Source organism: Ursus maritimus, unplaced genomic scaffold (genome assembly GCF_017311325.1).
Source record: "Ursus maritimus isolate PB19 unplaced genomic scaffold, ASM1731132v1 scaffold_22, whole genome shotgun sequence".
NCBI classification, from domain to species: Eukaryota; Metazoa; Chordata; class Mammalia; order Carnivora; family Ursidae; genus Ursus; species Ursus maritimus.
In genome coordinates this window covers 20,707,039-20,734,225 of record NW_024424675.1, presented here as the reverse complement: position 1 = coordinate 20,734,225, position 27,187 = coordinate 20,707,039, and the positions used below count along the sequence as shown (strand labels likewise).

Genomic DNA, 27,187 nt, shown 5'->3' with positions numbered 1-27,187 from the left:
CTGGGAGCGAGGCGCCTCACACTCGACGCGTGGACCCCGGCGACTCGTCCTCCAGCTCGGGCACGCCTCCTCACACCCGGCGCCGAAAGTAGGGCGCAGCCCGAGGGGCTGGGCGGGACCCGGGGGCTGAAGGCGAGCTAAGTGACTGGGGCGGCGGCCACTCACATCCCCACACGCGCCCCGCCAGCGCCTCAGGGCGCGAGCCCTGCGGCCCGCGCCTGAGGGAGGAACGCAGCCGCCCTTAGGGTTCCCAGGCTGGAGGCGCAACCCGGCGCCCCTTCCCCTCGTGGGGAGGAACGGGCGCCTGCGATCACCTCTCCGGCCTCAGTTTCCCTCTCTGAACAGGCGGCCTTGAAGTCTGAGGAGTCGTTTGTGGAGGAAGCCCCCGGCGTCCTTGCCCTTGCGCTCGCGGTCTTTCCCTCACAGCCGCGGACGCCCCCACCCCGCCTCCAGCGCCCGTTCCTTTGCCCCCGCAAGGAGCCCCCTGGCTCTCCCCACGCCCCTGTCCCAGAGCGGCCCGCCGGCTCGGCTGTGCGCCCCTCACTCCCCGCCGCCCGCGGCCGCCCTCCTTCTCCTCCTCCCTCCCCCAAACCACCTCCTTGCCCGGGACCCTCTCCCAGCTGCGCCCCCCGCCCCGGCTCCCGGTTCTCGTAGCCCTCCCCATCTAGAAACACCCCAGGGACTTTGCGGGGGGCGCTGTTGGGGGGGGCAGGGGAGGGTGGAATATGTGATGGGGAAAATCAGTGTCTCAGGAAAATTAAATCACAGGGTGGTTGTTGTTTTTTAAATACATCCATAACCATACACCTGGGAGCAATTTTGTAAGACAAAACACAGAACAGAAAAGAAGAAAGTGGAACCAGGGCAGGCACAGGCCATAAACATGAAAATCTCCTGCTCTGTTTCTGGGGAATGTGGTTTGGTAGATTGCCTAAGTTTTAATTTTGGGCACAGTGATTTGATTTTGGGGGTGGAAATGGGCATTGATCAAAGTTCACCTACATTCTGAATTCTGTGGCTGATTTTGTTTTTGTGTTCATTTTGGCTTTTCGCTTTTGATCAGAACTTTAAGAAGAAAAGCAGCAAAAAAGCTTTTATAGTGGCAGCTTAAGATTACTTATATGTGAGCAATAACTTGATTCTTCTCTAGAAGTCAAAGTATTATAACATCCCTTTGCCTAAAGTGGAGCCTTACTCTCGATAGTACAATAGGTAGACATGTGCATAAATTGTTTTTGTTCTAAGGTTTTCTTTCACCATTCTTGTTTGGAAACATTTAAATTTGATTCATGTTTCCTTTCTTGCTTTGGGATTCTTTTCCTGTAGTTTCTTGTTTCCTCATTTTGTCACTTTATAATCCTTTGGAGTTCCATTATTTTAACTTCAAAGGTTAATACATTTTTGAACAAACCAGAGCATCTTGCAGAAAACAAAGAAATTCAACACCTGGTTATAAGTCAATGATCCAACGTTTCTCAAATTCCTAAATTTTAGAAAAGAGGTGACATGTGTTCACTTTCCTTAGTTTTGTCTATGTTTTCCTGTTGTTTTTTCCCTATTTCCATCGCCTATTTTTCCCAGACTTTCTCCTCTTTTTATTTGACCATATGAATAAGAGAACTCAAATCCTTTGCAGGATAAAATAAGTAGAATGTAAGAAGCCATCAATGATCAGAATACATTTAAACTGGGTGTGGTTCACAGTCTAACAGAGCTCTCATTAGTTTGTAATTTCGTATTTTAAATAACGGTTTCTCCTTTAAAGAAAATAATTTGAATAATACCTTGAATTGGAAGGTAATCTGTTATTTTATAGAATTAATAAAAAGTGTTTTTGTTATAAAATAGCAACTGTTTTTGTAATCAAATTTTAAATATCTTTTAACGTTCCTTCTAGTTTGTTAAATACAGCTAAGGAATACAGACAACATGTTCTACACCCATGTGCTTATGAGTAAGCGAGGGCCATTGGCCAAAATCTGGCTTGCAGCTCACTGGGAGAAGAAACTCACAAAGGCTCATGTATTTGAATGTAATCTAGAGATAACCATTGAAAAAATTCTTTCACCTAAGGTATGTTATTGATTAAAAATATAGATTAAAATTATAAATAAATAAGATTTATTTATAAATAAAATAAAATTAAAATTATAAAACTTCCAAGGAAGTTTTACTTCTGAAATGGTCTTCTCTCTTTTAATTTCTATAACGTTTATTACCTGAGCTTAAACAAATGTCAGTTTCTGTTGGTAATTACTATTTCATACGTTTATCATGAACAGATTGGACCCTGAAGGAGAAAGGTCATGTTTTATACGTGTTTTGTAATCCTTATTCCCTTAACAAAATACAATCTATGTCATATAAACCAAATAAGTACTTCTTAGAAAAATAGTGAGCGAATGAATATGGAGAGTAGAAAAAAATGATTGAGTATAAATCAAAATATATATGAAAATACTTCAAAAAGTAGCATGTTCATTATAAAATACTATAATAAGATATTAGAATTTGCATTAAAATATTGTTTTGTGTATTTTTAGGTTAAGTATTTTTCTGCTTGAAAGAAGAATGAATGATAATTGAAAACCTTCCATGTATCAGGCACTGGGCTAGGCTTATGTTCATTAGATTATTTAATCTTCACAACAACCCTATGAAATGGGCTTCTTTTAGCTTCAGTGAAGTGTGGTGGTGAAGAACATGAACTTTTAAGTAGTCAAATTGAAGTTTCATTCCTACTCCATTAGTAGTTGTGTTATTTTGGGCATGCTTTCTGAGTCTCAGGTTTTTTTCTTCTGTAAAAAGAAGATGTTGTCAAAATTATATGAAGAGTTCTTAAGACAATGCCTGGCACAAAATAAGTGTGTAATAAGTTGTAGCCATTATTAACAAACTGAAGTTTAAGAAGGTTGAATGACAGCCTCAGTAACCGAGCCAAGGCTTGAACCTGAGTCTGCCCGACTGCAGAGTTGATATTCTTCCCATGAAACCCATAATAACATATTTCACTTAAATGGTATATGAGATTCTCTTCATTGAATAAGAACGAAAGTTCATCATTTTACAAGATGAGGTAAAAGTTAAGTAATTCACTTGAAATAAGAATAAGCAAAATGTCTGCTTTTTAAAGAGAAGAAATACTATGATTTTATAATTTTCAAACAGCGTTTATGAGTCTAATTCTCAACATTCTTATACTTTAAAAATTATTGAAAGGTAAAAATTGCACTTCGAACTTCAGGACACCTTCTTTTGGGAGTTGTGCGAATCTATAATAGGAAGGCAAAATATCTTTTGGCAGATTGCAATGAAGCATTGCTTAAGATGAAGATGACATTTCGCCCAGGTATACTTGCAATGTTGATTTGTCTCACCTATCTTCGTTCCCTTTTGCATCTTTATTTGGGGTGGGCTCTTTTAATTGGTGGTGCTCTGTAATTCCAGGGTGTATAGTGAATATAAACTTCCTTTTCACTGATTCTAAGTTTCCATGGTTAAGGACAAATTATATTCTTTCCCTTGCTCTTTTCCTGTGTTTGCAGGAAAAGGTTATACTTTCAAAAAACTTGTAATGTTCCTGCGTATTTACATAAAAAATATACGTAAAGCTACCACACTTATGTAAGAAATTATGATCCAGTTTTAATGGATTTCTTAGTTTGCTGTATCTGTTTTTGCCTTTATGAGATGACTTAGAAATAATATAATTGACAAAACCCAGATATCATAATTGTCATTGTTTTCAGAATTCTCAGGACTCTAAGCAGCATGCTATTATGAAATATTATAGAAAATCTCTAGGCATTCCAAAGTGCTGGATGTTTACATGTGTCATAAATATAATGCCTTTAAATTTAATTTAAATACATTCATTATTTCTACCTTGTATTACAGTTATTTAGGTACAGGCCTTGCCTCTCATACTAGTTTGCAAGCTCCTTGAAGGCAACATCTTTGTCGTATTTATTTTCTGAATCTCTTATAGTACTTGTCTCAGTACCTTGAACATACTATTCCCTCAATTAATATTTGTTGAACTGGGGTTGACTGGGATTTTTTTTCTTTATTTAAAATATTTGTAGAATCTCTATATAAGTTTATACTCAATCAAATATGGTTCTTTTGTTCATTATTTCATTTATATAATCCACAGATATTTATTGATCCCATACTTTGTGCCAAGCACTATTTTAGGCTCTGGGATACAAGGACAAAGAAGGCAAATAAGGTCCCTTTCAGTTTGGTGAGGAAATCAGATAATGAAAAAGTTCTTTTAAATTATTACAATAATTATAGATTGTGATTGTGCTATGCAGGCATATATATAAACAGAGTATTACAACAAAAAATAACAGAAAACTTTACTTGAGTTAAGCTGATTGGGAAAAGCCTTTCAGAGAGGATAGAATTTAAGGTCAGACTTGAAGAATGAGTAGTACCCAGCCATGTAAAAAGTCCCTGAGGGAATAGCATTCCGGGCAGAGGGAACCATGAGAGCAAAGGTCTGGAGGAACAAAAAGGCCAGTATGGTTGGAGTCTAGTGAATGAGGGAAAGATGATACTGATAGGTTTGTAGGGCTGCGGAGGCCCTGATTAGAAATTTGGATTTTATTTAAATGCACTGGGGAAGTCACTAAATCATTCTAAGCACGGGAATGAGCTGATCTGATTGCTTTTTAAATATTTTTAATATCACTCTGGCTGTTTGTAGAGAATGGACTGAAGAAAGGCAGGAGTTGAGAGTTTCTCACTTATATAGCATTATTGCTCACTGAATGTGGTTTTTGATTCTTTTCAGGACTGGTTGACCTTCCAAAAGAGAATTTTGAAGCTGCTTACAATGCTATCACACTGCCAGAAGAATTTCATGATTTTGACACCCAGAATGTGAAGTAAATTTTATTTATTTTTCCTTCAGTTTGATTTTCTTGATATTTTGTTGTTTTCACCTTTATATTTAATGAACACAAGTGGAATCTAGTTAACAACTGAAATACACATGCAGTTGACAAAGATTTAAATTCAGTGTGAAATTTTGAAATACAATGCCAAAAATGTATCATTATATTTGCTGAATGCAGTTTGCAATATTGACAGTATGTTCATCCATTCATTCAGTGAATATTTGTTGGGTGCTTTCCATATGCCAGGCAGTGCTCTAAGCACTAAGGAGATAGCAATAAGCAACAGCTCCTGTCTGCATGAATCTTACATTTTAGACAAACAATAAACAAATAAATAAATATATAATATGTCAGGAAATGATCAGCAATATGAAAAGAAATAGGAAAAAAAGTAAATAAATGGCAGGTTGGTCAGGAAAGGCTTTTTTTTAAGGTCAGAACTGAAACGTGAAGGAGGTGTAGGAACAAATCAGTAATGTGGGGAAGAATGTTCCAAGTAGAACAAGTGGGCAGGCCCCGAGGCAGAACACATTGGACATTTTCAGGGAACAGCAGGGAGGCAAGTGAGACTGGAGTGCTATAAATGAGCATCTGAGTGGTAGGACATGAGGTCAGAGAGGTAGCTGGGGGTGCAAATGATGTAGGGTGTTGTAGGCCACATTAAGGACTTTTATTTTACTTTGATAGGAAGCATAGGAAGGTTTTGAATAGGCGGGTGACTGGATCTGACTTGATTTCAACGTGCTTCCTCAGGCTACTTACTATAAGGGGGAAAGGGAGGAAGCAGAAGCCTATGAGAAGATTATTTCAGTAAGAAGTCCAGATAACCCCCCCACCCACCCACCCAACCCCTAGCCCAGGGCCCCTGCCCTCAGGAGCTGTAGGGGAAACTCCACCCCAACTCTTACCAGGAGCTACTAGGGGTAGAGCCCAGCATTGGGAGGGTCTCCCCGCCCACACCAGGCCATATCCCCACCCCCCAATGATCTGAAAGTGAAGGCCCAGGAGGGCATTGGTGGTTGAAAAGAGTTAGTGCCTTGGGTGGGGGATGCCAGGACTCATGACTGGGATGGATAGGAAGGGGACATGACAGCCCTGCCCTGTCTGTGGGAACCTGAGGGCGCACCTGGGAGCACGTGCCCTCCCCCCAGCAGCCCACAGATGTGGGGTCAGGATGCCTGGTCTCTGTGTCCTAGAAGGGACCCTCCTGTGATCTTTGTCTGGTTTTTCCTTAATAAACGGTACTATCCCCACCAAAAAAAAAAAAAGAAGTCCAAGGGAGAAATGACAGTGTCTGTGATCACTGTACTTCTCAGTCTTCATGTTATCAAGGTGGTAATAGTCAAATTATGAATATATTTTGAAGACAGAGCCAACAGGATTTCCTGAAGAATTGGATATGGCTTTAAGGGAAAGAGAGATGACAGTATGATTTGGGCATGAGAATGGAGTTAACCACCTAATGAGATGAGGATAACTAGGGAATGGCAGGTTTAACTTGGGCAGGGTAAAGGCTAAATTAGGCTTTAGACATAATTTTTGAGACGATTGTTGCACATCCAAGGTAAGTAGGCAGGTAGTCGAATATCTGGGTCTGAAATTCAGGAAAGAGGTCTGGATTGGGATATATAAATTTGAAAGTTGTGAGTATATAGTTGGAACTTCACCCATGAGTCACAAGAGACCCCCAGGGAATGTGTGTAATTTTTTAAAAAGAGAGAGATCTGAGAAGAGAGTGTTGGGTCATTCCTAGTAGCTAATAGTCTTATGAGGAAGAACTAATAAAGGAGATGGAAAAAGAGCAGCCAATGAGGTAGGAAAAAAATCAGGAGAAAGTAGGCCAAGAGAAGACTGTTCCATGAGGGAGTGAACATCTGTTTCAAATGTGGTTGGTTAAGGTAAGTAAAATAAGGACTGAAAATCGACCACTGGATTTGGCAACCTGGAGATCATTTGTGTACATGCATGCATAATAAACTAGTGGTTATAAATAATACTATTGAGAAAATAAAAGTATTTTTATAATAAAACCTGTTTTTTGTTTTAGGGGTTTGGGTTTTTTTTTTTTCAGTATACTGCAAAATCCTTGTGTTCTGTTCCCATGTTTTTCTCAATCTTCTGTTTCTCCATAGTGCTATTGATGTTTCAGAACACTTTACTCAGAACCAAAGCAAACCAGAGGAAATCACACTTAGAGAAGATTATGGTAATGATCTACTTTTCCAAGCTGGAAGCTTTGGTGAGAATATTTGGAAATTAAAATTATAAGCTATAATCAATTATATTTGCATTTTTGTACTGAAACAATATCAGTAGAAATAGCTATCTCTACACCAGCAGAAGTATCTTCAGAATGAATCTCTTGTTGGATAAATGCAACTCTCAGTAAGTTTGCCTTCACCTTTTTCTAAAGAGGTGTCAGTACCAAGACTCGGTCTTAGGCTATACACTTCCCTTCTTAGTGTGCAGCCATTTATTGCATACTTACTGTATGTAGGTGCGTCATAGGCATAGGCAGTACAAAGTTTGCAGAAGCATTTCCTGAAGCAGCTTCAGGCTGGGAAAGAGACATGCAAAAAACCATTTACGGTAGCAACATATATATAAGGTTTTACATGTGTGCTGCATATAGTGTGCCTTCAAAATACGATAATTCCTTCAGTATATGATGATATCAATTGTAAAATAACAGATTTTAACATGGCTTGGGATTGAGGAGGAAATACCACATGCTAAATACATACTCACTGATTGTGAAAAAGAAACTATTGAGTGTATTTTAGAATTGAAGCCATGTAGTATTTGTTCTTTTTATGGCATTTACCTCTGTCTTGTACCATGATATTATGTACATCCTGTGTTGGTCTGAAACTCCATGATGATAAGATCTGTGTCATTTTCATCTTTGACTCTCTTATGGTACCTGGAGCAGTGAACATAGAAGGATGGCCAAAATCTGTGTTTGGTGGGGGAAGGTGCTCAAGGCAGTAATGCTTGAGCTACATCTCTAACCTCCACTTACTCTCCGTCCATAACTCTTATGATCCATAGCTGTGTCCTTAAATGATTTGGTGCAGGATGAGTTTTATAATTTTTGTTAATTTCCAGTCTGTAATGGAATGATACTTTTGTAAGACTTAAAAAAATTGATTACTAGAAAAATTAAAAGTTTAAAAATCAAAATATATGGTCCAATTTCTGTTATTAAATTAAACATATATAAAATTACTCTGTGAAATTGCTCTAAAACATTCTAAGCACTTACCTCTAATTTGTGTATTTACTCTGTCATGGACAGGACCAACCCACAGACCATACTTTGAAGTGCATGGATCTCTTACTCTATATAACCCTAAGCCTTAAAATGTAATACATTGGTGAAGAGTTAATCATGTTTCCTACTGCCCAAGACACTCTTTACACATTTCCCTGTAAATACTACGATTCTTCATTAAGACTGAAACTTTAGGATCACCTTTTTTCTTTAAGATTTAATTAATTAATTAATTACTTTGAGAGAGAGGAGAGAGCTGGGGTGGGGGAGGTGAGGAGCAGAGGGGGAAGGAGAGGGAGGAGGAAAGAATCTCAGGCAGACTCTGTGCTCAGTGTGGAGCCCCATGTGGGGCTCGATCCCACAACCCTGAGATCATGACCCTAGCCAAAACCAAGAGTTGGACGCTTAACCGACTGAGCCACTCAAGTGCCCCCCAGGATCACTTTTAACTACACTTTCTGTAAACTTCATACCCATGCTGATTTACAACAACAACAAAAAATTGGAAATGCCTCTTAGGTCTTCTTTCTATTTCCCTAGCCACCAACATAATTCACCAGTACGGAGGTGCCTGCATGGCCCAGTTGATTAAGTGTCCGACTCTTGGTCTTAGCTCAGGTCTTGATCTCGGGGTTGTGAGTTCAAGTCCCACATTGCTGAGCATGGAGTCTACTTTAAAAAAAAGTATGTATGTGTGTGTGTGTGCGTGTGTGTGTGTGTGTATCTCACAAGTGCTAAAGGCCTGGAGTACTATGGTACCCTCCTACACATCTCCCAGTCTCTTCCCACTTTCTATATATCTCTGCAAGAACAATTGTCCTTAAACTCCATTTTTTTTTTCATATCACATTTCTCTACTTAAGTAACTTGGGTTCCTATGACTTACTTTAGACACCTCTGCCTATCCTCAAGGCCCTCTACCAGTTTATCACCCTCTTTGTTTTATCAACTTTGTTTTACTCTCACTACAGAGTTTTTGCTCTGAATATCTTACCAGCTAACCAATACAATTTAGCTGTTCTCAGTCTGTGTCTCCTACAATTCAAAAAAGGGAAAGAACATATTCTTAGTATACCAACAGACCTGAGTTTGAATCAGCTTTCTCTATTGCCTTGCTGTGTGATATTGGGCAAATTACCTAGCTTGTCTGAGCCTTACCACCCTATTTGTAAAATTGAGATACTACTAGCAACCTCAGAGAGCTATTTCCCTTATTCCCTCCTTCAGTCCTTTTCATCAATAAGTGATTTTTCTCTCCTTCAAAAACTAGCTCAAACCTAATGTTTTCTGAGAAACGTTTCATATTAATACATGCTATTCTGAAATATAATATAAGATTGAAAGCAATGATTATTTTTTAAATTTTTTTGAGTAATCTCAGGGTATCGTGATACTCAGTGCTCAGAATACAGTGTCTGTTCATAAATGTTATTATCTTATTGACCAAGGCTGGTTTTTCTTTTGGGAGCTTTCAAGATGCTTCTGGAAGATCTGAACATATTTTTAGGTTTTTTGGTTTTGTTTTGTTTTTTAAGTCAGTCTTCTATTGAGCAAATCTTCAATCCAGTGCACTGAAGGCTGCCTTTTTCAACTCCTCCTTTCTAGGAGATGTAGGCCTATAGAAGAATCTTAATATAAGTGATACTTCATTATTTTCTTTACTGACTAACACTAACTAACGTGCATTGTTAGAGAGAGGGAAGAGAAGACCAACCCCTGTCTGACCTCTGGTTTCAGACTCCTGGACCTAGGGATTCAAATCCAAGAAAGGGAAAGAATATACAGCCAATCTGGAAGCAAGTCAGTTTGAAGGAGGGAGTTCATTTTATCTGCTGCCGTCAGTGTCTTAGGAGTTTGCTCTCATAAGTTGCCATTTTGCAAACTATTTTACCAGTGAAATTCTAACACTGATACTGTCACTGTCTCTGCTAGGTTCAGATCCTGGCTTTGTCATTTATTAGGGGTATGACTGTGTGCAAATTATAAAACCTTTCCATGGACATGTTTCCTTGTCTGTACAATAAGGATTATAATAGTATCTTCTGTTACATAATATAATGCATATAATAAGTACTCGGTTAATATTAGCTGACTGGGTTTTGTCTTTTTGACTGCCACATCTCCAACAGCCAAGCAGATTGCCTAATACCCAGTCATTCAGTAAATATTTTTTGAATGAGTGTTATAAGCCCATTCTTTAATAGTTTACCTACCTTTCCGCTCCTAAGAAGACAGATATGCTTCTTATTTTTTAGACCTCCATTATGGGTAAACAACACAAGCAATTGTACTTGAAATAATATGAAATAATGCTTGATCAAGCAGGACATGACCTATCTAATGTAGAAGAAATCATTCCACTGCCAATAATAACCCTCTGGGAAATTGTTAAACTGAATCACAACTAAAAACTCTATCCTAATGTTTTTTCCCTATTGCTTTGGAAAAGTGTTAGACTAGAAATCCAGTCTCTGCTGATTAACTGAGTGACATTAGTAGACAATTCAAATACGTTTTTTAGCTCTCATTTTTCTTATCTGTAAAATGGGAGGGGCTATCCAAGAAGATATCTGAATTTCCATCTAACCCTAAATCTCTATGTTTCTACGGCTAACTCAGTATTAATGATACATATTTATTTAGGGGAGGAAACTGAAATTCTCAGAAGACATAGCTTCTTTGATGACAACATACTGCTGAATTCCAGTGGTCCTTTAGTTGAACATAGTTCTGGAAGCATTGCTGGAGAAAAACCTCTGTTCTATGACAGTGGAGATGGATTTGGAGATGAAGGGGCTGCAGGAGAAATGATTGGTATGCTGTCTGGTTATATAGAAATTAGATATTTATTTTGATCGTACTAGAATGTATTAATAGGTTTATCAGATCAAACTAAAATTTCAGGTATCCCCCTGTGTCATATAAATTAATATATTTTTTATACAGGTTTTCAAAGTCTATGGTGTATTTAAACATTTAGGCTAGGTCTAAGTGAATAACCATCTAAACACATTTTTCATATAGGTTATAAAATACTACTTGTTTTTATTTTTAGAAATTCCTAATTTTTAAAGGGGAAGGAGTGGAGTAAATATATTCCTCACAAAATATATGAGATCATATATTAGAAAACATTGTTTTCCTTAACAGAAATTGTGAAACAGCGAAAGGATCTGTCCAACATTTTATTTTATAATTTTATATTTATATTATGATGTTATTATAAAATAATCATAGAAGTAGGGTAGACAAAAACTGGGAAATCTAAATACACATATTTTAAAGATAGTGATGGTTAAATAACAAATCTTTTTTTAATTTTCTAGTTTACTTTAAAAGGCTAGTTATTGCAGATTTTTTGAAATTTCAAAATTATGAATAATAGTGGTTCTACCTTAAATCTCCACCAAAGAATTTGAAAGCTTTTACTTATTGATTTGAAATCTAAGCATGGCTATGTAACAAGGTTACTATCTTGGTATTAGTTTAGTAAATATCTCCTGAAATTAAACAGCTATTTAATAAAGGAAAGGAAATGATATATATAAAATTTTATATTATCCTACTTGAAATATGATAGTCTATGTAACCAATCAAATCTACCTAAGTAGGGTTGTGCTTTATAATCCTTGCATACAGTAATGTCAATATAGGTTTAGTGAACAAATGACAGATTCAACTCTGTATGACGAAAGTATTTATTGTGTTTTTCAAGACAATCTACTGCAAGATGATCAAAATATCCTGTTAGAAGACAGGCATTTGAACAGAGAAATTTCTCTGCCTCCTGAACCGCCTGATACTATAGTGGGTATGATGAAATTATCCTTTGTATAGAAAGTGAACAGATACTAATATTCAAAGTAAGCCTTATAACTGTGCAGTTTAAGTAGCAATATAGTATATTGAAAGATAGTAAAGAATGTTGTCCCTCAGACTCTCTTGAGTCTGACCCTAGACAACATGGAATAGGAAACTAGACTCCGAGAAAGGTACAGCAATGGTATTTAACCAGGATTGGGTTTATTTGGTATGAGAGCACATTTAAACACTCTGCCAAAATACTGTGCTTTTGAATCATTAAAATAATGTGTTACATGTTCAAAACATCAATAATATCTGATATTAATAATGGTTATTAATTATTAATATTGTCATTAATTATTAATACCATATCAGCATTAATATAATTGGACAATCTGTATACAATTTGAGAAAAATTACAGATGTGGGGATATTTTCTACGTGAAATTCATGTGACGGTACCTCAGATTATTTGAAGTCTTTCTGATTTTTCCTGAGAATTAAAAGCATGAATAGCCCCATTTTGATTCTTCACTCTTTTTGATGTTACATTTCCCACCTAACAGAAATTTAAAATGTAAAAAGAGAGGCAATTTAAGTTTACTTACGGTTCTTTATGGGTTAACTAATAATTATGTGATTTAACAGAATACAAGGTTTTAGCAGACATATAATCAAATTTATGTCAGTCATTTATTATGGTTGCTACCGCTGTTTCTACTAAGTCTAACTGTAGATGTCACATTACAAAAGAAGGTGATGATACTTGACTCACCTAGACACTATAATCTCTGTGTCTCTTCAACTCCATTAAGTACATGATTCTAAAAATCAGATTTGGCTCCAGTTAGCAATATAAATCTTCAATTATCATTATCTTTTGGTTGCATTCTCATACAAGCAACTAACTTATAACATAACCATTATTTTTAAAATATTTTCTAATAATTCCTTTTATGGTGATGTTATTAGTGGAACTAGATAATCCAGAGTATATATGTGTACCTGAAAATGGAAAAATGGATGAAACATTATCAAATGAAGAACAAGGATTTACCCTTGACCCAATTGATGTTTCAGGTCAGACTTATTCTTGTTTTTATTTTTATTTTTTAATTTTTAAAAAAGATTTCTTTATTTGAGGTGTGAGGGGCAGAGGGAGAGAGGGAATCCACGGCAGGCTCCCCACTGAGTGTGGAGCCTGACAAAGGGCTCGATCTCACAACCCTGAGATCATGACCTGTGCCGAAATCAAGAGAGTTGGCTGCTTAATCAACTAAGCCACCCAAGCGCCCCTTTGTTTTAATTTTTGATACACTACTGTCTTTTACTGTGAGATAATCTGTGAAATATTATAGAAGGTAGTCAATCCAGTAATAACATTTGTAATACAATAGGGAAAGAGTGTGGAGGAAATTTGAGGTGATCCTTTCATTTTAGTTAGTCGTGGTCAAGCCATATACTGAGTTTGGGAAACTGGGAAATCTAAAACTGAGCTCAGCGCCAGTAGTTATTGAACCATTACTCTCTGTTGGGCACAGAAATGAAGAAGACATGGTACCTGCTTTTAAGAGGTTTACAATCTGATTGGGAAGATAGATAAACATGCAAATGAATATAAAATAAGGCAGAATAAAAGGATCAGAAGAGACGCCTATGCCCTCTAACATTTAACCTCATGCGTATTTTTAGGAATAAAAGATAAATATGAATCTAATATATAAGTTGACCTTGTAAGGGCATCATAGTTTTAAGTAGTATGATTGATATGAATTTCAGTTATAAACTCAGGCATGCAAGGAATAAAGCATTCAAGTTTTTTTCTTTACTATATGCAACTCTGAGCTTCTATCTCACTGGGTTAGCAAAACTTTCAATCTGTACAGTTCCCCTGTATGCCCTAAGCCATGCAGTGTCAAAATTGGAGGGAGGGGTGTGGCAGGTAGAAAGGAAATTTTGGTCATCAGCCACAACAGTTTGTGGTACCCACTAAATCCAGCCTATATAGCCTCTGGGGTCATCACACAGCCAGCCCTCCTGGGATCTTGTCACATTCCCAGCATTTTACCAAGGCACATTACTAGGCAGGTTACTAGTTCCTTCTGGCTCCATCTGATCTCAAACCTCACCCATTCTGGAAAATCTGATCTTCCCTTTTTGCATCTTTACTAAGGAAAAGCTTAACTTCTGCTTTCTACCTGGTAAAATTATCTAAAGGAGTGAAATCCCTTGGGCCTAGCTACCTACTTGGAATTTGTGTATGAATTTCAATGGAGGAGGGAAAAATATACTGGACAAATATAAATTAATGTTTCAAAATATCTTGTTATATGGATGTATTGAGGAACTTCAAAATTGAGCAGCTTCCCTTATCATATCCTCTGTTCCACATTTCCTCACTTGTCTGCCTCCTAGGTCAACAGGGTCCCTTCTAAGTACTTTGAAGGAACACTTTACAAGATACATTGACTCTTGGCTGCTCAGATACTCTAGCTGTGCAAAAAAAACCCTTTGAAGCATGATTTTTCAGTAGAGAGAAAGGGATTTTCTTCCCACAGCAACTCTGTAGGTTGCATTGTGGTAGATAGATATGCGGTGCCTAGAATATCATTTTACAAAGCAGTACAACCAATCACATTTGTGCCTATTTCTTATATTTAGACATTGCTGAGAAGAGAAAAGGCAAAAAGAGGAAATTGCTCGTAGATCCAATCAAGGAGATCAGTAGCAAAATTATGCATAAACAGCTTACTTCCTTTACGGACACGCTCATGGTTTTGGAACTTGCACCTCCTACCCAAAGATTGATGATGTGGAAGAAGAAGGGAGGAGTGGACACACTTCTGTCAACTGCTGCCCAGGATTTGACTCATGCTGAACTGAAAATGGTAATAGTTTTCATCTTTTTACTTAGGTGCAGTGTTTGGTTATAAATAAATAAATGCATATTTACATTCACGTATACAACAGAATAAAAACTTGTAAAAAAAATACCGCCTTACTTTTGAGTTAATTTGCTTGATGTGTGTGCATGAATTATAGTTTTCACTTTTTAGCATATGTGCTTGTATTTTATTGAATTGTTTTACTTATACAAAAACAAGAAATAAAAATGTATGTTTTTACAGTTGTTTACAAAATGCTTTCTGTCCTCTGGCTTTAAACTTGGAAGAAAATTGATGCAGAAGGAATCAGTAAGGGAAGAAGTGGGAAGTAAAAACATAATAGGTGAGACATCCTAACTGTTGATGTTGAGGGGAATGTTGTAGAAACAAAAATGTCATTTTACATTTCAAATGAAAACGGGATCCAATTCCATATTCCCAAGTATAAATGCTATCTCTAGAAGAGTATTTCAACTTAAACTGTTACATCAGCAATGCCTGCAGATTAATTTTTGTCCAACAAGCTACATTAAAAAGATGAGGTATATATACTATGTGGATTCTTCCTAAATTCACTCCTACCTACCTCCCCCATCCCTACAGGAAGTACTCATAAACCTTCAACAGATAAAACGACTTTATCTAGGAGGATAATGTTTCACTTTAAGACGACTAATATGAGAAGTCACCTAGTGATAAGAATAACATTTAAACAATACAATTAACCTGAGAAATAGATACTTCCATCCATCTAGAGGATACAGAGTATTAATAATTACTGATTATTATTGTGACTATTATAAAGGAACAATAAAACCAGTTTTGGTAGTGAGTGAATCTCTGCTTCCTGATCACCTGTCCTGAAGCATTAAAATCTACTGAACCATACACCAAGATGGGCTTGAACTATCCATGTTGTCTTGTGAGTGCATGTGTTGGAGTGAGTGTGGAGGAGATAGTTGGTGGAGGATGGGGAGTGGAGCTGATAAGAAGCAGACAAGGGGAAAGAGAAGATAAATGCGTGAGACTTGGGAAACTATAAGAAAGTTTGTACACCCTTTGCTTAAATTCTTGGATTGCAAGTTTTCTGTCAGGTGCTTTCTTTTGTAACAACCAGATCCCAATTTAAGTTTGAAAGATATTTTGGTGAAATCTTCTATACTTCCTTAATAATTCAGAGACCTCCGTGATGAAAGAACCAAATTTCCAGCAAGACTTAAATCAATCCAAAACTTGGAAGGATGTGATTGATGGATCTAAGTGTAGCTCTCATGAGGATATCAATAAAAATATTAATTCTGAGGTAAGTTAAAGATAAATAAAAATATTATTTTTCTGACACAGAGTGAACCTTGAGACTCTGATATATCTTCTTACATTTATAGTTTATATTTCATCTTATCTTATTCTGTAATTTGTTTAGTAAGTGGCAGTACTATGAAAAGCATGATTTTCATCTACAGAACAGTATTTTCTAGAAGCTTTGGATAGTAAATCACAAGATAAGTGGTTTCATACTGAAACATTTTGCATGGTACATCAAATATTGAATCCAGTTATATCCTGAGAATCCTACTGGGCCCCACATTCAATATATCATGAAATTTTTTAGGACTCTAGACAGTGCACCTATGTTTTGTTTCTGATCATAAATTCACTCTTCTCACCTCTAAGACTATGTCTTAGACTTATAATTACCTTAGCCTTGAATCCAAAAGACTATCTAAAGATCCATGACCAAACAAAATTTAAAAAAATTTTTACTTGAAGATGTAATTCTTATTCAAAAAACATAGTTATTTAACAGCATCATTGGAATCAATGTGCTTTAAAATATATTCCCCATTGTCACTTTAGTGGTTGTAGAAATGTAAATATTATAGCCAAACCAGATAAAAATAAACTAGTACTTTTCTGGTTTGTTCCATCATCACTGTATTTTGATAACCACTCAGGGAAGTCAAAGTCAATCCACATTGGAACCCAGTGCCCTTGGAAGGAAAGACAATTTCATAATGCATTAAAACAACATATTTTACTAAATATTTGATAGTATACTGGATATTGAGATATTGGGTTGCCAGTACTGTCTTCCTTATTTGGGCTCAGGCATTTCTTAGAGTGCACCTACTGAAAATTATGATCAGGCAAGCTTGTTTAGTTCATGATTTTTTAACATATGAAAAAAATAGATTTTCCCAAGTGCTTTCCCAAGAACTTGTATATCAATCTCTCTTGACCCTCTTAACTCCTTTACTCTATTTATGCTTTAATCTTCAATTCCATCCTTATTCTGCTTCCAAAAATGGTGAACAGATGTGAAATATAATTAGGAATGGGAAAACATTGACAGGACAGAAAAAAATATTGATTCTGATTAATCATTTTCAAATCTTCATTAGACATTTTTTATGTAAAGTAACTGCAAAATTGAATGTACCTAAAATGCAGAATATTCATAGAAGTTAAAAGAGAAAAAAACATAGGTCTCCACAAACAACGTAGATTAAAGAATAAAATGCAGCTCCTTATATTCATTAAAAATTTTTAAAGCTGAAATGAAAAACCAAGTACCCTTTGTTGTAGGAGGCACCTAACTTGAAGACTGGTTAAAGACAAAAAAAGGGCCGACAGCTTCTATAGCAATGAAAAAAGGAAATGATAAGGAATGGAGAATTTCTGACTTTCTCTTTTTCCTTCTTCCTTTATGCCTTTGCTCCCCTTCCAGAGGACCGTTTGTCTTCCCTTTTGCCAGTGACAGCTCCAGCAGTGGTGGCAAGAATCTTGCCATGGCCCTACGTAGGGATATTAATATCCCTTCCCCCATTTTCAGCCATCTGTTTATAGTTCTCCTTCCTCTGCCTCCTGGTACTGGCATGAGGATAGAAATAGGGGTTGGGGCTAGACAAAATGCTTCAAAGGAAAGTGGTCCCAGCCACACAGCTATGAAGGTGTTTGATATGAGGTCTGCAGTGGTGAAGGAGGTAGGAGTGGAAACGATATGCGGCAAAGAGGGCAGGGATGTGCCGGTTCTTCATTTGTGGAGGCATGTGGAAAACAGGGGCAGCCTATATGGGATATATCAGAAATAATATTTTGTGAATGCAGATAGTATTTTAAATTAGTTTTAGAAATGAGCATTCATGTGATTAAAGCATTTAACAAAATAAAATTGTTCCTGTGATTACTACTACTGCAATGACTTACCTATCTTTCCCTAATTTGCTTTAGCAGGATATTGTTGAAATGGTATCTTCAGGTACTGAGGAATCCTCTTTAATGAATGCCATCTTAGCACAAGAAATTGAGAATTGTACGGTGGAGTTGGTAAATATATGCATAGTCTTGAGAATGTTCTTAAAAACTTTGTTCCTGGGGTGCCTGGGTGGCTCAGTCTGTTAAGCATCTGCCTTTGGCTAGGGTCATGATCCCAGGGTCCTGGATCGAGCCCTGCATTGGGCTCCCTGCTTAGCAGAGAACCCACTTCTGCCTCTCCCTCTGCCTGCTGCTCCCCTTGCTTGTGCTCTCTCTCTCTCTAATGAATAAATAAAATCTTCAAAAAACAAAAACAAAAAACTTTGTTCCTAAATAGTTACCACCTTATTTACCTAAAAATTGGTTTCAGAGCTGTCAGGTTACTTTCTAGAATTATTATTTAAATTAGTGATCTCAACAAAGAGGTATGTCAGTAGTTTGATAAAACATGCTCAGAATTGCTTTAATCTTTTTTCTTTCTTTAACTTATTTTGAAACTTCAAATAATTTTAAAGAAAATTATGAGATTTCTATGTTATCAAAGGTAGTCATAGGTTAAAAATATTGAGAATCACTGTTTTAACTTATAACAGCTTTAAAGAAGCAGAGCTATAATAGAGGTACATCCTAGGGCATTTGAAATTTTACTTTATTTATAAGTGAAAAACGAAAAAACAAGAAACAAAAACAAACGTGGCATTTTTTTCCCAAAACATTATATGGCTCAAGGCCTATATCTGTCGAAGATTTCTAGAAACCAGCAAAAGAAAGTGGTCTCCTCAAAGGGCCACGATTCAAGAACAAAGCCAGAAGTAATATCCAACCCCAACTGGCTCCATAAGTATCATGTTCTTATTTCTCCAGTCTTTGTACCACTGTCCTGAAGGCATTTTTAAGATTGTAATGAATTTTAGCAAAAGTTTCTTATTGAATAATATCAAAATAGCTATTAATGCCAGTTTGTTCTTAAATAAATTATCTTTATAATGAGTTCCAAGACTACAAGTTAGCTTCTTCATATGTGGAAAACAGACTGAATTCTCTAGATAATTTAGGACAGGATAGATACCTGAACTTTTTACCTGAAACATCTGAACAGCTGAACCAGAAGTGGGTTGATTCCTTTTCGCCTTTCTCTTTGCTTCTGTAGACACAGGTTATTTTCATACGTGGTCAAGCAAACCACAACACAGCACAAGTTCAGCTGTTTTAATAATCCACTGGGCTTTCCACACAATGGATTCAGCGGTAGGGTGTCCAGATAGATCAAATAGACAGGCTTCAGCAAAGCGCACAGACTATATTTTTTTTTGAGCATTTTCCTGGTTAGTTTAGTTGTGCAGTTATAGGTGAAGCTACAGTCTCATGGATCTTTAACAAAGAGTTGGGCCATTGCTTTTTATATTTGAAAAACAGCATTTGTGTATTTAACAATATAATAAATACCAGTAATTGGGTGAACTCACTTATCCTAGGGCAGACCAGAAAGAAATAAAAGTAAATTGCACCTGGAGGGATTTGGAAAACTCTTCAGAATAAAGGGACCATATTTTCGGGTCATTCCCTCTGGAATGTAAGAAAGGAAGCTATATAGGCTGGACCAGGAAGCCAGTATAATTGGTAGGAGTGAGGACTCTGCAGTCAGTCCCCTTAGCGTCAAGTGATTCAAAATATCATCCAGAATATCCTGGAAATTTCTGAAATCATTTTGGAGTTTGTGAAATTGAAAACAGATAGTAAGTGTCTGGCCTCCAAAGGTACACGTGAAGTGACATTTGACAAACAGTGTACCAGTGGTAAGGGTGATTGCATGGTCAGAGCTAGCCTAGGAAAAATTATAAAGTAGGTCAGTTCTGTGTCACCTTTCTCCCCCCACCCCCCACCCCCTGCACTTTGTAGACTTGCTCTTTTGTCAGATTCATCAGCACCTTTCCTATGCCCAGTTCCGTTCTTAGCTCATAAAGTGTTAGTTGATAAGAACTTAGAGTGAGTTCCTGTGAAGGCATTTCAACTTGACAATTTTTAAATATTGAGGTGTTTCAGAAGGTGGCTAAATTTTAAAGACTGAGAAGAATGAATCTATTCAGATAATATGACAGGAAGTGGGCTGATCTTTTTTGGACAAGTTACCTTTGATATCAAAAAGGTTTTAATCCAATTGTACACAGATTGCTAAACATCAGTTATTAGTTAGAGCTTCTGTATCACCAGGTAAGTTTAGATAAAGGCCTTTACAAGGCATTTTTTCCTGCTTTATGTTTATTCCTGTCAACTCAGTTCAAATTGACCAGAGCCGGGATAGTCCTAACCAAAAAGTCATTGCTGATTTTACTTTTGAGAGTAAGGTCTTAATGCTCTTGGATGCATTACCAGTAAAGACTGCAGAATCTCCTACTCTGGAGCCCCTCATTGCCTAGGTAGTGTAGATATAATCCTGCAAAGACTGATATATATATGTATGTTTCTGATTCTCTCTATTTTCAGACTATAAGCTCTTTATTTAGCAGGACCCAGTGTTATAGTCGGGTTTCTTGTAGCAGCTAACACTATGCTTGGCAAATAGTAAGCATTTGGTAAAATTTGTTTAAATGAAATATTTTATCAATCATTCAAACAGGAGTCATCAGGGAATGAACAAAATATTGAGACAGAGAGATGGAATCGAAGAATTCTTCAGATGTTAAATAGTTTGCGGGTAAGATGGTAGGGTTCGTCAATCCTATTTTTGTTTTTAAAAATAAAATGTTGATGTCAATCTTCTAGACATTAATAAAAATGAAATCTCCTTCTTTATTTTTTTGTTGAGACCAAATTCCATTAGAATGAAATGATTTTGAGCAGTATACCCAGGGCTAACTGTGGGAGTTTGCTTTTGGTGCCTGCATATTCTAATCAACTTCTTACCTATACTCATGCTCCTAGACATCTAGTCTATGCCCCATTCTTGTGCTTAGCAGGATATCAACTAATTCTGTAAATGGAACTAAGTTTATAGCAGTTTAAAAGTAAACAGATAATTTTAAAACTTAACTTATACTTAGGGGTGCCTGGGTGGTTCAGTCAGTTAAGTGTCTGGCTCTTGATTTTGGCTCAGGTCATGATCTCAGGGTTATGAGATAGAGCCCTGAGTCGGGCTCTGTGCTGGGCATGGAGCCTGCTTGAAATTCTCTCTCTCCCTCTGCCCCTCCCACCTCCTTCCCTGCTGTCACTCTCTCTCTCTCAAAAAAAATTAACTTATATTTTTATCAAAATAATACATGTATATAATTTTTAAAGTTAAATAGTTCTATGCTATAAAGCTTAGAGGGAAACACAGAAGTTTTTTGTCCTACCTTCCTTATTCCTAAGTCCTGCTCACCAGAGGCAACTATATTAAGCTGTTTCTTTTAGTATTTATATCTATATTTCTAATTACATGTTCTTACTGTTCTTTCTTGGTATTTCAGCTTTAAATTTTATCTGTTGGCTTCTTTCAATGTAAAATGAAAATTTAGCTTAGTTATAGCTTTTTCACCGCAGTCTGTTTTTAGCACAATATTCAGTGTTTACAGTGTTACAATTGTAATAGTTATGATATAGGTTTGATTTTGACAAAGAGCCAAAATATCAGTAGTTTAAAAAGATAAAGTATAATCTGGTATAGCCGCTATGCTGACAAAGTTGTCAGAGACCCAGGTTACCTTTATCTCATCTTCTTTATTCTCAGAACCAAAAATGGCTAAGTACCATGTCTGCATTCCATTCAGCAGCAAAATTTCCTTTAAGGTACAACCAGAAATTGTGTGTATCACTTTTCACATTTCATTGCCCAGCACTTACCACCTTGCCACATCTAGCTGGGAAATGTAGTCCTTATCTGGCAACCTTGGGCCCAGCTAATATATTCTGTTATTATGAGAGAAGACAAGAATGGATGTTAAGGGACAATCAGCAGTCACTGCTACAAAGACTATGTAAAAATTAGTGTAATTACATTTCTTTTCTTGTCAACTTCATAGTGGGGTTTTTTTGGAGTTAATCATTGCCTCATTTTCCCCATTTTCTTAGTGTCTATATACTCATCATTAATTCTTTTCTGAAATTCTCTGACGATATAATGAAACCCCTTTCAGTATACTCAAAGGTGTCAATTAGTTCATCAGTTCCAGTATGTTTTCTTGAAGATACTCCTTCCACAGCTCATCATCCTCTTGTTCTAATTGGACTAGCTGCTCTCTAGGTCTTTTCCACAGTTTTTGTCTTGGGACATTCCTTTATCATAACATGGGAATTCCTTTGTCTCTTTCCTATATTGTTTTTCCATTTCTCAATGCTTTGATCTTCGTTTACCTTGAATTTTTTGGTGGTTAACATTCTTTCATAATAACCTGAGATAAAGAGTGCATAGGAGATAGACACTACGTACAAGTCTGAAAATTTATTTTACCTTTAACTTGATCATCTCTGAACATAGTTTGAAAATAATATCTTTCAGATGTTGAAGGCTTTGTAACATATCTAGGCTTCTTATGTTGTTACTGAAAAGTTAGATGCTGCTTGGTTGGCAATCCTTTGTAGGTGACCTTCATTTTCTCTCTGGAAATTTTCAGGTCTTTTCTTTACTCCTAGTGGTCTGAAATTTCATGATGATGGGTTTTGATATGGGTCTTTTTTCATTTATTGTGCTGAGCAGGTAATGGGTTCTTTCTTCTGAAAGTTCATGTCCTTGAACCCTAGGAAATTTTATTATATTTCATAGATTTCCTCCTGTTGTTAATCTGTTCTATCTTTCTGGATTGCCTGCAGGTCAGATGTTGGGTCCCCTGAATTACACCTTCAAATTTTAAAAAATCTTTTATCCCTTATATTAATTCCCCTTGTCTTTTTATTTTTTTCTACCCTCTAGAAAATGTCTTCAACTTTATCTTCCAGTTTTTATTGAATTTTATTTCTACTTTCACCTTTTTTGTTTTCTAAGAGTTCTTAGTTATTAATTATTCTTTTGCTTTGTAGCATCCTAATCTTTCCATTTATGTATTTAGTTTTTTAACAGCTTTATTGAGGTATTATTAACATACAATAAACCATACCTATTTAAAGTATACAGTAGGTAAGTTTTGACATTGTGTGTACACCTGTGAAACCATCACCACAATCAAAATAGTGATATATCTACAACCCCAAAAAGTTTCCTTGTGCCTCTTGATAATCCTTTGTCCCATCTCTCCCACTGGTCCCACTCCCCCCTTCCTCAAGCAACCACTAATCTGCTTTCTTTCAATAATCCTCCTCATCATGTTTTATGGATACAGAGTCTTCTCTTTCATAGGTTATAGTTTTCTTCTGGTCCCTACGTTGTCTCTGTTTGCTTAGTGATTCTCCTGAATGTTAGTGATGCTCTTGAATGTTAGAAATTAAACTCAAGTGTCTGGTAGATCTTTGGTTATCTGTTCTTATTTAAAAGTGAGACGGCAAAGGGGTGCCTGGATGGTGAAGCTGGTTGACCATCTGACTCTTGGTTTCGGCTCAGGTCGTGATATCAGGGTTGTGAGATCAATCCCCACCTCGGCTTTGTGCTCAGCGAGAAGTTTGCTTGAGATTCTCTCTCCCTCTCTCTCTGCCCTTCCCGTTCGTGCTCTCTCTCTTTCTCTCTCTAAAATTAAATAAATAAATCTGAAAAAAAAAAGGAGTGAGACAGCAAAAATCAGATTGGAAGTTATATAAGCAAGGGTGGGGCTTGTAGACTTATGGTCTTAATAGTGAGGTAATTGGGCCGTGCCTCCTCCCCCCCCACACACACTTGCACACACACAGGCACCATTATCTGTAGTCCCCCTAGACCCCGGCCCCCATGGTCAGTTTTCCCAGCTAAATCTTCAAATCTACTGCCCAGGAGATATAAGCAGGATACTGGTGGTTCAGGCACCAAGAGGGGGAGGGGGAGAACTTGACTGTCTCATTGTTTAGCTTGTAGAATTTCACTTAACCCCCAGCTTGTGATATGACACTTCTCCAACATCCACAGTGCTTGGCGTCCCAACTCTAGAGCCTCAGTGGTTGAAATCTCTAGAAAGGCAACTTCCTGCCTCCTGGCAGGGTATTGGAGTCATGATCTCCTGGTTCAGTGAAGTGGTAGAGTGGATCGGAGGGTCTAACAGCTCCCAAGTAGACTTCTGAGGAATTCTTATCTCCATCTTATAACATACTATTGCCTGCAATTCCTGAGCTTTGCCAAGGCTCTGTAGCTCACACTGGCTTGTTTTCTGCTGGCTTTCCTCCCTGCTGGCACTTAAGTTTAAACTTTCTCTACTCTGCTAAGTCAGTCAGTCTTTCACTTTATCTCCTTCCTTTGTCACCTTTTATTCCTTTACCTTCATTTTAGAGGGGTTTCTAGAGGGAACAGAATACATAAGCATGTGTGCTCAGTCTTGCACATTGGGGTGTTTTTCAAAGGGATTCAAGCCAGTCAATCCACATCTTGTCTCCTCAAGAGGGAATAAGCGAAGGTTTGGCATGCCATCTCTGAAAGGCTGTTGATACTGATCCACTCCTTTTGTTGAGATAAAGTATGATAAAGTATTTAATTTATCAGTTTGCTAAATGTTGTGGACTAGCAAAAACAACAACAACAACAACTACCCAAAAACCTGTATATGATATTTCTAAAATACCTCACAGCTATCAAAGGAGTAAGAAGCTCAAGGGATACTGGCTAGTATTCATCACAGTATTTCTAACTAAGAAGACTATACGGTACTTCTATTCTAGATTTCTGATTCCAAGTACTAGTCTTCATAAAAGGAGTTATCTTTATCCATAATTAAATACTTTATTGTATCTCAGTTTTTTAGTAGGTTCGTAGGTGCCCTGTGGTGAATCCAACATCTTTTTAGTCTGTGCCAAGAAACTGGGAGATGTTTATATATTCATATTCCTCTGCCACTGAGATATAAATATAATTTTACATTTATCACTAGAGTTGTTTATAGTCACCCCCACCTCCCAGTACCTTTAAGGAAAAGAAGCCTGATAGGGCTGATAATTTTCATTGTATTTGAAGCCTCCCAAAGTCCTGCGGATTGTTTTCTGCCTGCAAGTCTAAACTAACTTCACTTTCCTCAAGAGCCATTTATGTTAACATCAAAATTTTAAAAGACCTAACATTTGTATAACACATAAGAAATTTGTATAACACTTTAAGAGTTCTTTTGCATGCATTTTCTCAATGAACCACGCTTACACTCAATGACCTATAATGTTTTTAAAGTTTCCTAATGAGTCATTTGCATTTCTCCATTTTAGGATTTCACACTGACTTATCAAAAATATCAATATTTTATTCATTATGCATCCACAGCCTGCTGTACTTTTAATAATGTTGTTTCTCTTTCCTTTCTTCTTTTCTAATTATTTTCCCAGGAATCCAACAAGATGGGAATGCAGTACTTTAGTCTGATGAAGCTTTGCAGAAATAGTGACCGAAAACAAGCTGCTGCCAAATTTTATAGCTTTCTTGTCCTAAAAAAACAGCGGGCTATTGAGCTGAGCCAGAGTGATCCCTATGCAGATATTATAGCTACAGTGGGACCAATGTTCCATAAAATGTGAAGGAAATCCAGAACATGCAGATTTATGTAATCATTGGAATTTCTGTGTAGATTGTTCAATTTAATGCAGAAACTGTCTGGAAGCAGCGAAAGGTCTGATCCATTTCATATACAAGCTCACTCCTATTTCCTTCAGAATAATCATAGCCAGAATTGGAAACCTACATGCTTACAGAAATACTTAATTGTAGCTAAGTAATATTTTTAACTTAGCTAACTTGAATGTATAGTATTTGCCATTTCCCTGACTTGAATGTTGCATTTAGAATACATTTGTAAAATACTATGTGCCTTCAAGAAACATTTAAGGATATTTTTTAAAAAGCCATTTTACATTGGATTATTTACTTAAATTTTATGGGCATAATTAGTAATTAATACTTTCTTACTCCCCCACAGACAATAATTTATTTGATTCTAATGCAGATCATCCTTGATTTGACCTAATACTATGGTTTTTAATCTAATATCTTAATTTAAAGGTTCTTAAGTTTGTCTTTGTTTTAAATTATCTGACTGGCTTTTAGTCTATTTATAGGTCATTTAACATTTTTATTTATTATTTAATGATTATTATAACTACCATTCATTGTCAACAAAACTAAATCTGCTTATGTTAAAAAATTAGCGGACACTTATTCAGCATGTTGTCTGCAGCTGCAATTCAAGTAAAGGTCATTAAAATAAATGTTCTTTTACTTGGTGTTTACCGAGCATATTTGACATTAAAACTATTGTTTTTCTGTTTTCTTAGTTGAAGTTTGAGTTAGGAAATTTTCATATAATGCTCCGTGAGCTCCGTACTATACTATAAAGTGAAGCCTATAGTATGCTCTTCAATCCCATTGTATCTGGAATTATGCTACAAATGAAATTCTAAATGGCTTCTTTGAATGTATTAATTGTATAAGATTGAAATGTCAAAATTTTCTTTTTTAAAAATGTCTTTTATTTTTTGAAAGATACATCATTTAAAGTCCCCTCAAAAGTCTTTTATTTTTGTAATTAACATGTAGAAAAACTGACTTTTTCATTTTGGTGCACAGTTCTGTGAATTTTAACGCATGTCTAGATTCCTGTGACCACCACTACATTCGGGATACCAACAGTATCATCACCCAAAAAACTCCCTTGTGTTATCACTTTGTAATCACTCCCTTCCCCATCCTAACTCCTGGCAACCACTCTTTTACATGACTATAGTTTTGTCTTTTCAAGAATGTCATATACACGGAATCAAATAATACGTAACCATTTTGAGACTGGCTTCTTTCACTCAGTATGCCTTTGAGATTTGTCCAAGTGGTTACACTTATCAGTGGTTTGATACTATTTATTGCTGAATAGTATTCTGTTGTCTGGATATACCACAGTTTCTTCATCCTACCCCCTGGAGGACATTGAAGTTGTTTCCAGTTTTGGACGATTGTAAATGGAGCTGCTACATACACTCGTGTACAGTTTTGGTGTGAGTAT

At 36.7% G+C, this 27,187-nt stretch overlaps 1 protein-coding gene across 2 annotated transcripts; it reads left to right on the top strand.

Moving 5' to 3' along the window:
* Positions 1 to 26,564, top strand: RAD21L1 (RAD21 cohesin complex component like 1). Of its 2 annotated transcripts, none has more exons than XM_040638101.1 (14): positions 1 to 88; positions 1,898 to 2,073; positions 3,220 to 3,349; positions 4,802 to 4,895; positions 7,040 to 7,146; positions 10,825 to 10,995; positions 11,897 to 11,992; positions 12,958 to 13,065; positions 14,647 to 14,873; positions 15,114 to 15,213; positions 16,049 to 16,173; positions 18,105 to 18,197; positions 20,743 to 20,820; positions 25,524 to 26,564. In XM_040638101.1, exons 2-14 carry the CDS (start codon positions 1,930 to 1,932, stop codon positions 25,710 to 25,712), a joined length of 1,662 nt encoding a protein of 553 aa, XP_040494035.1. In that variant the 5' UTR covers positions 1 to 88; positions 1,898 to 1,929; the 3' UTR covers positions 25,713 to 26,564. The 2 variants fall into 2 exon arrangements, with proteins under 2 accessions (XP_040494035.1, XP_040494034.1); XM_040638100.1 differs by having other exon boundaries at positions 18,102 to 18,197.
* Positions 26,565 to 27,187: the final 623 nt, after the last annotated feature.

Bases quoted from the DNA above. Each gene is read 5' to 3' on its own strand.
- RAD21L1 (XM_040638100.1), top strand. From the start codon at position 1,930: ATGTTCTACACCCATGTGCTTATGAGTAAGCGAGGGCCATTGGCCAAA. The intron at 3,350-4,801 runs GTATACTTGCAA...GATTCTTTTCAG, and splicing joins GAAGATGACATTTCGCCCAG to GACTGGTTGACCTTCCAAAA. The intron at 16,174-18,101 runs GTAAGTTAAAGA...AATTTGCTTTAG, and splicing joins ATAAAAATATTAATTCTGAG to CAGGATATTGTTGAAATGGT.